The 12,620-nt window shown below is 36.5% G+C and overlaps 1 protein-coding gene across 9 annotated transcripts in view; it reads left to right on the top strand.

Annotated features, from left to right (window-relative positions):
* The window catches only part of LOC105491962 (SMC5-SMC6 complex localization factor 1), a 94,201-nt gene that overhangs the window by 42,136 nt on the left and 39,445 nt on the right, over positions 1-12,620 (top strand). For all 9 annotated transcript variants that reach the window (XM_071097848.1, XM_071097847.1, XM_071097846.1 and 6 more), the window contains 4 exons: positions 1,153-1,311; positions 3,244-3,407; positions 7,732-7,860; positions 8,423-8,588. In XM_071097848.1, the coding sequence (XP_070953949.1) occupies positions 1,153-1,311; positions 3,244-3,407; positions 7,732-7,860; positions 8,423-8,588 (618 nt within the window). The remainder of the gene's footprint in view (positions 1-1,152; positions 1,312-3,243; positions 3,408-7,731; positions 7,861-8,422; positions 8,589-12,620) is intronic.

The following is a 12,620-nucleotide window of genomic DNA, read 5'->3' as shown; positions in this document are numbered from 1 at the left end:
TATGACAGGTGAAATATACATTCCTGTTCTCGTGTTTCATAACTTTCATAATGACTACTTTTAGATTAAAATTATTTGGTATGATATTTACAAAAGTGTATTTATTTTGTTATTTAAAGAACATGATACCTTTATTTTACATACTTTCATTTCAGAACAAAATAAACCCACAATACATTTATCCAGTCCATTGTTAAATTAGGGAGGGAATGGGGCTTGAGGCCCTTGTTTCCTTATTTATTCTTCTAAACTGGATTTTTTAATTCCATGTAGTCTTTTAGAGCATTTTTGACTCAAATTATTCAAAGTAGTTACTTTTATTATTAAGAATAGTTTGACCAACGGGAATGTGTTTTGTGAAGCTCTTAGAGTTATATAAATACACATCCTCAGAGTGATTTTATGATTCTCCCAATCAGTTTTCGCTTTTTGCAAATGTTGCTTGTGCTTGATGATATCTTAACATTTAAAAGATATTTTAATAGGGTTCATTTTTAAGTTTAAAAGAAAACCAAAAAATAATTTTTCACTAAAGAACTATGTCGTTGTAGCTCTTTCTCTTTTTTTATCAACCAAACTCTGCAAATTCCTATTAAAGGTTTTATTTTAGAGGCAGTATTTTCCCTTACTACTGAAGGCAACAGAAAATAATTAATATAACAAGTAATAAAACACATTCATACATATCATCCTCTTTGCACTACATAATCTCATCCAGCAGCAAGGCCAGGAATTATATTCATTTCACAGATGAGGAAATTAAAATTTGTTACTAGGCCGGGCGCGGTGGCTTACGCCTGTAATCCCAGCACTTAGGGAGGCCGAGGCAAACGGATCACCTGAGGTCAGGAGTTCGAGACCAGCCTGGCCAATATGGTGTAACCCCGTCTCTACTAAGAACACAAAAACTAGCTGGGCATGGTGGCACGCATCTGTAGGCCCAGCTATTCAGGAGGCTGAGGCAGGAGAATCACTTGAACCTGGGAGGCGGAGGTTGCAGTAAGCCGAGATCGCACCACTGCATTCCAGCCTGGGTAACAGAGTGAGACTCCGTCTCAAATAAATAAATAAATAAACTTCTTACTAATTCAAGATTTGATTGCAAAATTTTATCGTTCTTTTCTCTGAATCATATAATCTTTCCTTTTTTAGGTTAAAAATACTGAATTTCCCAGAGGTGTATTAAATTTAATTGAAAGCCTCATAGAAGGACAGTTTTTTAAAGAAGCAATTGAGGAACTTTCCACTTTGCAGGCACATTATATCCCTCCTGTATGCATTCTTCATGCCCTTCTAGAGAACGTTCTACAGGTAAGAGCAGCCTTAAGGATTTATAATCTTTTTTTCAAAGAATGTTAAAATGTGAACATTTTCTCATTTTTTGTATGTTTACAGTTTCTCTGTTCAGTGTTTTTTTTTCTTCATTTCACTAGTGCAGTACCCATTTATTACCACTCTTCTGTTTTCCAGCTATATACTAGGTACTACTCTTCGTGCTTTAGCTAATTATTTTCTCAGGATTTCTAAGATAATTTTGTTTTGGGGAAAAAGGTTATCTAATTTTTCTCACGGCAGTAAAGTATCAAATATAAAACTCAGATTACAGTGATCTAGAATTACATTTGGTAAATTACTCCATTAGTACATTGACGATTATAATTTTTATTTATAGTATACATAATGAACATACTCTTTGTTTAAAAAGAAAAAGAGACAAGGTCCCTCTCTGTCGCCCAGGCTGGACTGCAGTGGTGTGATCATGGCTCACTGTGGCCTCAACGTCCTAGGCTCAAGTAGTCACTCTGCTTCAGTCTCCCAGGTAGCTGGCACTATAGGCACGTGCCACCATGCCTGGCTAATTTTTAAATTTTTTGTAGAGATGGAGTCTTGCTGTGTTGCCCATGCTGGGAACATATTCAAACTGTGTAAACCAATAGAAGCAAATATTCAAAGATAGCTTTCTAATCATGCCCTTCACCAAGGTGCTAATTTGATAACATAACAGGCATCAGCTTTTTCAGGTATGTTATGTTGGTGATAAGTAAGCATGTTGCATGAATAGTTTCTTACCTTTAGTTCCTTTCAGGTAACATTTGAGACCTCTTAATCTCATTATAATTGTGAAAAGGAAAATGAATATTTCATCTAAAGTAGTGTTAACAGAAGGGATTACCCAGTGTATAGATAGAGTCATCCCTTGCTATCACAGGATATTGGTTTCAGGACCTTTGTGGATACTGAAATCTGCGCGTAAGTCCTGCAGTTGGTTCTTCAGAGCCTGCACTTATAGGAAAAGTCAGCCCTCCACATACGAAGGTTTTACATCCTGTGAATACTATATTTTTAAAGGTTTTCTTTTAGAGGTAATTGTAAAATTTTCCCTTACTACTGGGGAAAAAATTTTCCTTCACTACTGAAGGCAAGAGAAAATAATTAATACAATAACTAATAAGATGCATTCATACATATCATCCTCTTTGAGCTGCATAATCTCATTTAGCAGCAAGGGCAGGAATTGTCTTTATTTTACAGGTGAGGAAATTAAAATTTCTTACTAGGCCGGGCACTGTGGCTCGTGCCTGTAATCCCAGCACTTTGAGAGGCCAAGGCCTCCCAAATACGGAATACTGTATTTAGTTGCAGATGTGGAACCTATGGATGTGAAGGGTAGGCTACATTTATTGGAAAAAATTCATGTGTAAGTAGACCCGCACAGTTAAAACCTGTTATTCAGGTATCAGCTATACATAGAGTGTACCTCTCGGTTGCTTTATTTAATTAGCTAAACATAATGCCTCTATCTGCTTTCATTTGTCTAAACACATATATTTGGCAAGAAACTTAGGCCAGGGTTAGGCCAGGCATGGTGGCTTACACCTGTAATCCCAGCACTTTGGGAGACTGAGGCGGGCAGATCATAAGGTCAGGAGTTCGAGACTAGTCTGGCCAACATAGTGAAACCCCATCTCTACTAAAAATACAAAAATTAGCCCGGCGTGGTGGTGGGCACCTGTAGTCCCAGCTACTCTGGAGACTGAGGCAGGAGAATTGCTTGAACCCGGGAGGCGGAGGTTGCGGTTATCCAAGATTGTGCTACTGCACTCCAGCCTGGGTGACAGAGCCAGACTCCTTCTCAAAAAAGAAAGTTAGGCCAGGGTTACTGTTTTGGTTTTAGACTGAATTAGTGAGTGAAACTACTTTTAGCTATAGTGTTTTATTTGTTTGTTTATTTTTAAATAATAGGATAACATAGATACATTTTCTGGTCGATACTTTCATATATTGTCAGCTCTTCTTCACCTGCATCCTCCTTGGAAGTCTCCAGCCATGTCAAGATATTATTTAGAGTTGTTTCAGTGTCCAACTTGTATGAAAGGAGCATGGTCTTTAGTAGAAGTCCTTATCAGGTAAGGAATTTCACATTTGACGATGCTACATTTCATTGAATAGTTGTTACGCTAAGTATTTTTTTAAGATACTGATGAAAGAAGTATCTTTCTACTTTTGGAAAAGTGTGTGTAGTGTATTTTGCAAATACAAATATATATTGTATTTATTGCAAAACTTATGAAAAGGCAAGTCTGTATTGGTCATGTTTTTCAGTCTGTTTACTAAAACAATAAAAAGTGAATGCATGAAATGGACTCACTAGAAAGCCAAATCATTATTATTTTTAACAAAATATAAATTTGCGTATTGTTTTTTAAATGAAGAAAATTAATTTATGGAATATGCATATCATCAGTTTTTGTCACCAAAAGTATAGACATTTGTAACTATAGTATCTATTTTAGGGCTTCAGTTATTTTTTTTCAGCTAGAAATTTGAATTTTAAAACAGAACTTAATATTTCCTAAATATGTCATCTCTTTCATGCTTCTGCACATGCTGTCACTGCCTAGACCTTCCTCTGTCTTTCAGATGTTATTGTCTCCAGAAATTCTGTTTCACCTTCTTTCTCCCTAACAGAAAATGTTTTCCCCTTGTTATTCAAATAACTGTATTTGATAGCCCTTATTCTTCTGGGAAGATCTTATCTTTTTCTGAGACAAGAGTCTTGCTCTGTCGCCCGGACTGGAGTGCAGTGGCCTGATCTTGGCTCACTGTAACCTCTGCCTCCCAGGCTCAAGCACTTCTTATGCCTTAGCCTTCCAAGTAGCTGGAATTACAGGCATGTGCCACCACGTCCAGCTAATTTTTGTGTTTTTTTTATTTTTAGTAGAGATGGGCTTTTACCATGTTGGTCAGACTGGTCTCTAATTGCTGGCCTCAAGTGATCTGCCTGACTTGGCCTCCCAAAGTGCCGGGATTACAGGAGTGGACCACCATGCCTGACCGGGAAGATCTTTTTTTTTCTTAATCTAAATGTCCAGTTTCAGGAGGTTCATAGTAGAGAAAGGACACCTGACCAGCCATGCAAAGGCTAGACCTCTGGTTAGCTCTTTGAGATCATAAAGATTCACATAACCATCTTGGTTGTGATATATTTATAGTGAGCTAATCAGTTAACCCGCATGTATTTATTCATTCTTTTAACAAATTCTTGAGTACTTATGGAGAGCCAGACACTGTACTACATTTTAGGGATTAAAAAGATGATTTAAATAACAGTTCCTGCACTTTAAAAGTCACTGAGATGTAAACACAATACCAGCACAAAAGTACAAGCCCAACAGTATGAGCCCAGCATAGGTATATGATGTGAGGAAATAGAGTTTATGTGGCTGACATCCTTCATGATTTCCAAATCTATTCCTTTCTTCACTGTCAATTGTCTTTATTTTAAAGTTCCCATTGCTTCTTATGTAAACTATTGCAGTAGCTGCTTTATTGATCTTGGGTCTACTTTTTTCCTTTTTTCTTGCAAAGTACTCCCACAGTATGCTCTTTCCAAAGTGATCTTGTCATTTCCCATGTTAAAGTCCTTCATTGACTCACATACATTGAACTACCTATAGAAGATGGTTCAAATTTCTTAGCGAAATACGTAAGACCCTTCATGAGTTAGCCCTTATATATGTCTCAGTTCTCATCTTCACCACTTTACTGAGTGTGTCCAATCATTCTCCGTATCCTGTCTTTTGCTCTTATGTTTTCCAAATTTCCTAGTTTTTTTTTTTTTTTTTTTTTTTTTTTTAAGACACTCTGTTGTCCAGACCGGAGTGCAATGGCATAATCGACTCACTGCAGCCTGAAACTCCCAGCCTCAGCCTCTTGAATAACTGGGACTATAGGCATGTGCTCCCATGCCTGGCTGGTTTTGTATTTTTTGTAGAAATGAGGTCTTACCATGTTTCCCAGGCTGGTCTCCAACACTTGAGTTCAAGCTTTCTGCCCACCTCAGCCTCCCAAAGTGCCAGGATGAAAGGCATGAGCCACCATGCCTGACTGCTTCACTTTGCTTCTCTTCTCTCCTCTGCCCTCTCTCCTGTCTCCTCTCTCTCCTCTCCCTTCCCCTCCACCATCCCCTCTCCTCTTCCCTCCCCTCCCCTGTCCCCTCTCCTCTTCCCTCCCCTCCCCTGTCACCTCTCCTCTTTCCTCCCCTCCCCTCCCCTCTGCCTTGCCCCCTTCTCCCCTGCCCCTACTCCTCTCCCCCCCTCTCCTCTCTCTTCTTTTTCTCTTCTCTTCACTTTTGTTCCTTTCCTTTTTCCCTTTTCTTTTCTCTTCTTTCCTTTCCTTTTCCTTTTTGAATCTCACTGTCACCAAGAACAGAGTGCAGTGGCAGGATCATAGCTCACTTCAGTCTTGAACTCCTGGGTTCAGGCCATCCTCCTGCCTCAGCCTCCTGAGCACCTGGGACTACAGATGCCCCCCACCATACCTGACTAATATTTTTGTTGTTGTTTTGGTTGTAGTTTGCTTGTTTTTTGAGAAGAAGCTTCGCTCTGTTGCCCAGGCTGGAGTGCAGTGGCGCAATCTTGGCTCACTGCAACCTCCGCCTCCCGGGATCAAACTATTCTCCTGCCTCAGCCTCCCAAGTAGCTGGGATTAAAGGCATACACCACCACGCCTTGCTACTTTTTTTTTTTTGTATTTAGTAGAGATGGGGTTTCACCATGTTGGTCAGGCTGGTCTTGAACTCCTGACCTCAGGTGATCCACCCGCCTCCACTTCCCAGAGTGCTGAGATTACAGGCATGAGCTACTGCACCAGACCTACCTGACTAATTTTTAAATTTTTTGTAGAGGTGAAGTCTCCCTGTGTTGCCCAGGCTGGTTTCAAATTCCTGGGCTCAAGCAGTCCTCCTACTTTGGCCTCCCAAAGTGCTGGGATTACAGAAATGGGCTACCATGCTCAGCCATAGTTTTCCCTTAAAATGCAACTCTGCTGCCACTTTCTTACTCTTGGCCCTTTCTTTTTTTTTTTTTTTTTTTTTTTTTTTTTTTTGGAGACGGAGTCTCGCTGTCGCCCAGGCTGGAGTGCAGTGGCCGGATCTCAGCTCACTGCAAGCTCCGCCTCCCGGGTTCCCGCCACTCTCCTGCCTCAGCCTCCCGAGTAGCTGGGACTACAGGCGCCCGCCACCACGCCCGGCTAGTTTTTTGTATTTTTTAGTAGAGACGGGGTTTCACCGTGTTAGCCAGGATGGTCTCGATCTCCTGACCTCGTGATCCGCCCGTCTCGGCCTCCCAAAGTGCTGGGATTACAGGCTTGAGCCACCGCGCCCGGCCTCTTGCCCTTTCTTTTAAGTTTGTCGCTCACGTCAGTCCTGTGACTTTATTAAGGATAGTTGCTCAGTCTTATTTTTCTTTCTTTAAACTTTCCTCTTACAGAAGATGTTCAGTCTTAAATATCTCCATCCTTAATATCTAATATAATGCCTGGAATATAAGTGCTTAATAAATGGATGAATTTATTGATGCTACAGGCAGTAGATTTGGGGCAGCTTAAAAATAGACTTTTAAACAAAAATACCCAGATTTCATTTCAAAATAATTGGGTGCTGGGGAGGTGCTTGGCGAAGTGGTAGGAATATAAATGGGCTAAGGGATACTGGTCTCTCTACTTTTGTATATATTTGAAATATTCCATAATACATAGAGAAACGTAAGTTCTCTGACAGTTTTCAGAAAGACTGATTAACTATATGGGCATGAAGGATCTTATAGACAGGTTGAATATTAAATAAATAGTTAAATTTAAAGCTACTAAGGACTCTCCTGAGAATGTTGTATTAAAAAAGAAGACAGGGAAAGTGGAGACAGAGGTAGAAAGTTATCGGTGCATTGTTGATATAATCAATAAGAAAGGTGGGAGATTGTAATAAATATTGTTACCTAGACACTACTTCATAAATCTTGAAAGTTCTGAGTAATCTTCTGTTCTCTTTAAAAATATATTATAGAAGTGTGCTGTCTGACCCAGTAGCCACTAGCCATATCTATTTATATTTAAATTTTATTCAGACTAAGTAATTAAAAATTTGGGTCCTTGGGTATACAAGCCACATTTCAAGTGTCTAGTAGAACATATACATCATCACAGAAAGTTCCGTTGGAGAGGACTGCTCTAGAAGACAGGAAGAAAATAAAATAATGAATTTTAAAAACTCTAAAAAAAGTAGCCCTAAATAATCTTCATTTACTAACTAATGAAAAAGAAAGTAATCTTGGGTAAGAAAGAGAAGGATTCTGGCTAGTATTCCAGCAATATTCTAGAAGGAGAAATATTTTGTTCACAGATTACTTACGGAATTGCTTGTATGTTATTGATTGTTGGGTTCATGTTTTTCAGGTCTTGCCTTTTCAATGAAAGCTTTTGTCATCAAATTTCAGAAAATATTGGCTCCAAGGTGCTCCACCTGACGCTGCTCAAATTTTTCTTTAATTTAATTGAAAGTGAAGTACAATATCTGAGTCAAAAGTAAGTTTTAATTGCAAAAATAACACTTTTCTAAATTTCTGTTGTTTTTATGCACCATTTTTTTTTACAATTATTAAAAATATATTTCTAAAAAGTCACCTTGTTTTATATTTTAAAGTAGATTTGTTTTTAAAACATATTTCCAGATACTCTCAGTGGGAGTGAAGGTTTATATGCCCGTTTAAAAAAATTTCCTCAGTTCACTTCCACTGTTAATTTGGATGGATATAAGAGTGTTTTCATTTTTTAGGATTTAAAAAAAATTCTTTAGTAATTGAATGCTAAGTAGAAAACTACACCAATTTTAAACACTGAGCCTACAATGATAAGTTTTACTCCTGCTCTAAAACTTGCAGGTAGATTACTGTGTATATATACATTGTCAATGACTTATTGAACTGAGGCCATTTTTTATATTTTGTCCTTTATTATAATTGTTATAATCTTTATATTTTATGATCTATGTTCAAAAATTGCTAGCATTTTTTTTTGACAGAGATGTCAAGTAATTGTCGTGATCAAATTGGCTTAAAGGTACACTTTTTGTTTATATTTTAATTAGGTTGTATGACTGGTCAGATTCTCAGAATCTGAAAATAACAGGAAAGGCAATGCTTCTTGAAATTTTTTGGTCAGGAAGTGAAACCTCTGGGCTTTTGACCAAACCAGTAAATATGCTTTTGGAATGGACTATATATTCTCACAAGGAAAAATGCAAGTCTAATGATGTAAGTAGGATTAATTTATAGATGAATAGTCTATGGAAAAAGCACTTTGAATTATTTCCCTTTTCCTCTCCCCTTTTTTCTTTGGATCACTTGAAAACAATTAAAATGTACCCAAATATATCATTGTTTTCTATTTAACTTATCTAGTTTTAAGGTAAAAGGCCCTTGGAGACTGGTTCCTTCATCATCTCATGTTTGCATGTAGTAGCTAGTGAGTTATTTGATAGTTACTGCTAAGAAATCTCTAGTTACTAACCTTTCTAGATTTTTTACTTTTGTACAATTTGATTCATGAAGAACTTAAGATTTAAAAATAAATGAGTCAATCCATACAATTTTTGGGGGGTACTAATAAATACTAATATGTATTAGTATTATTAGTATTATTTTAAAACTACCTTTTTTGATGTTGAGTTATTTTCTGAAATATTTCTTTATAAGTCGATTTTGCCTGTCATTAGAAATTTAACATATAGTGATTTTAGTGTATTATCCATCTCATGGATAACAGTGTATAGCAACATAACTGTGGCACATTTTGGTTGCATAATAAATATTAGTCACCTTTTTCCTTTTTAGAATGATCTCCCTTTGGAAATATATTGTCTACTTTTTTGTGTTATTCATTTCTGCTCTTTTAATTTTTTTTTTTACTTTCTCTTCTATCTTCTTGAATCTTTTTTTATTTTTAGTCTTCATTTCTAGTACATACACTTAATATAAATTACCTATTGAGTACAACTTGACATTCATTTCATAGTTTGATACTTTACCCTAGAGTGCTCTGTTTTTTTCAAAGTATTTTCTATTGTTAATTTTGATTTCCCTCTTTGATCCAAGAGATATTTTTAAAAGGTGTTTTAAGATTTCTAAATAGATGGGTTTTGTTTGTTTGGCTGTGCTTTTTTTTGGTTAGTTTCTAATAGTGAATTATAGTTAAAGAATGCACCTTAGGCAATTTCTGCTTTCTGAAATTTACTGAAGTTCTCTTTTTGGCTCCATATAAGACTAGGAACCAGAATGTATTTTTTCTGTTGGGTTGGATCAAACTTAATAATTGTTTTAATCAATCCTTCTGAGTCGACTTTGTTGATTTGCTGATCTATTTAAGTTTCTACTTTATATATGCTAATGTCACCTTATTATTCATAACTGATATATCATGACTACTGGTTATGATCCTATAACTGCTAATTAGGTAATATCTTTTTCAGGGATCGTAAGCATAGTAGTTAGGGTGGAGAGCTCAGTTATCAAACTACCATGAAGTCTATTCTGTCTTAACGAAACTGCTTATGTAGTTTCTAGTCAAATACTTCCTCAGATCCATTTTCTCTTCTCTACTTTTTAAATTACCATTAAACTTACATTATACCTTTTCTTCATATTCTCTGTTTTTCACCTTATATCTCCCTCTCCCTTTCTTTCTCTCTCCCTCTCCCTCTCTCTCTCCCTCTACCATTTCCCCCTCCTTCTCTCTCTCCCTCCCTCCCCCACTCCCATATAGATACATTTTTTTCTATACTTGCCGCATTCTGGATAGTATTTTCATCCAGTTTTTAGTTCATTAGTTCTTTCTTTAGCTGTGTCCAATATATTATTAAACATGACCATTTCATTTAAATTTTGTGTATTTTTTCCAGGTAATAGACTTTTTAACTGTTCCAAACCGCTATGACTTGTTTTTATGGGTTTCAAGGTTTTCTTTTGTCTTTAACATGGCAATGACTTTTATTATCTATGCTTGATTATTCCATATCTGAAGTCTTTATAGGTCTGTTTCTGTTGTTGTTTTTTGCTGTTCCCTTCTCTTGTGCTTTTTTATTTTCTCTTGCAAGCTTGTTATTCACTATATGCTTTTAAATTGCATTTGAAAAGTTATTTATAGAAACAATATGTGATAAACAACGAATATCTTCCCTCAGAAAGAATTTCTGTTGAACTTCTGCCAAGTGCCTCGGTGCACCACTAGTTAAGGACTATTCTAATCCAATGTCTGTGTTTGGGGGACTCTAGATGGTTCAAATGAAGTAAAGTGCTCCATATACATTTAGTTTTGTTTCTGATTCATTCTTACCATGAGGATGAAGCCCTTCACTTTTTCATCCTATGACCGATGAGGTTTTGGCCATGACTTTTCTTTTTTTTTTTAAATCTTTTTTTCCCCTGTGCTCCAGAAACCACAGTTCTTATTCTAGATTCTTCCTTAAAATCAGTGAAAGTCCTCAGGGCAAAGTCAGGTATCTTTGAGTGGCTCACATGGGTACCTCACTAGATCTTGGCGTAGCAATTCCTCATAATTTATTGTCTTTTTTTTCTGAAATGTTTTGCATATTTCATTTAACATTTTTAGTTTTAGTGTTCTTCTCTAAGTGGGTTCAACTGAGGCCAGGTGCAGTGGTTCCCGCCTGTAATCCCAGCACTTTGATAAACTGAAGTGGAAGGATTGCTTGAGGCCAGGAGCTCAAGACCAGTCTGAGCAACATAGTGAGACCCCCATCTCTACCAAAAAAAAAAAAAAAACACAGGTGTGGCGGTGTGCACATGTGTTAGTTTTAACTACTTGAGAGGCTGCCGTGGGAGGATTGCTTGAGCCCAGGAGTTGGAGGCTGCAGTGAGCTATGATTGCGCCACTGCATTCCAGCCTGGGTAACAGAGTGAGACCTTGTCTCTAAAAAAAAAGGTTCATCTGAATTACCTAGGCCTTCATTAGAAATAGAAGTTCTTGCTGATTTTTTAAAAAATTCTTTTCAGTTGTCTGAGACAGGAAAATAGAAGTTCTTTTTGAGGTACTAATTTTTTTTTCCTAAATCAGCATTAAAATGGGAAGATTGCTCATGAGTGTAGCTAGATTTCTTTTGATCAAGTAATCCTATTTAACAATAAACAGGTGAGTAGGCACTGTCTCGTGCATGTATCTGATTTAAAAGGAAGTATGATTTTGCAAATTACAGAAATTGAAAATACTCAGCTGAAATAGGACTACTGTTTACACCTCATTGCCAATTGAGTATAGCACTTTTAAGCTAAAGCTGATAGCGTCTTTATAAATTACCATCTGTCTTTTTATTTACTTTTTATACAATGCAATCATTAAGGATAGAAAATGTCTTCATTATAGAACATTTCTTTTTTTTCATTCATTTGATTACATAAATGAAATTGCTCATTTATAATTGAGAACAATAAAAAAACTGATGTTTTCACAATTTTACTAAGTCTTCAAAGGACTATCACAGATAAAAAATTACTTAAGCTCTGATGTAAACAGTAACAGATTTATACATATTTAACTTCAAGATTTTTGTTCAAACTTATAAATAAAAGCAACATATTTGTGAAGCAGTCTGCAATAAATTGTAGCATTGTAATATGAGAACTGGTTTTAAATTTTGCAAATTAATATTTAACATTTGAATAGCTTAAATTGATATAAAACTGCTTTTTAAAAATTGTATTACCTTTCTGCTAGAATTCATTCTTATACTTAATTAAATCTTTTTGGCAGTTTGCAGTTTCAAGAATTCCATGCATGTTCACAGACATCATTTTCTGTACTGTAAAGCATTTGTTTCTTGATTTGCTGAGTTGAAGTATTCAATTTAAGTCATTAGCTAAACAGAAGTCCTCAGTTTATGCTAATATTGTTTTGTCATAATGTCAATCAGCAAGTATTGCAGAGTGACACAATGGCAGTGAATTTCATTGTCATTAATCTGAGAAAGCGTTGGGCTTTCCTTGGCAAAGAGCAGAGGTGGGCCGTGTCAAGGTTATGGAGGAGGTACAATTTTTACTAGTCCCACTTTTCTTTGAGATGTTCTTAAGTGCTATTGATAATTCTACAATATAGGTAGAAATGTAAGCTAGTTTACATTAATAGATAAGAAAGTTGATAAAGAGTTTGAATAACTTATTCAAGGTGTCACAGCTTGTTAGAGCAAAGCCTTGACTAGAGGCCAAGTCTCCACCGCACCACACTTTCTCATGTTTCAAATGCCAGTGTTTAAAACAGGAAGAGGCACAGTGTGTGCT

The sequence above is a fragment of the Macaca nemestrina genome, chromosome 6 (genome assembly GCF_043159975.1).
Source record: "Macaca nemestrina isolate mMacNem1 chromosome 6, mMacNem.hap1, whole genome shotgun sequence".
Classification (NCBI taxonomy): Eukaryota; Metazoa; Chordata; class Mammalia; order Primates; family Cercopithecidae; genus Macaca; species Macaca nemestrina.
This window is presented reverse-complemented; position numbering and strand designations above follow the sequence as displayed.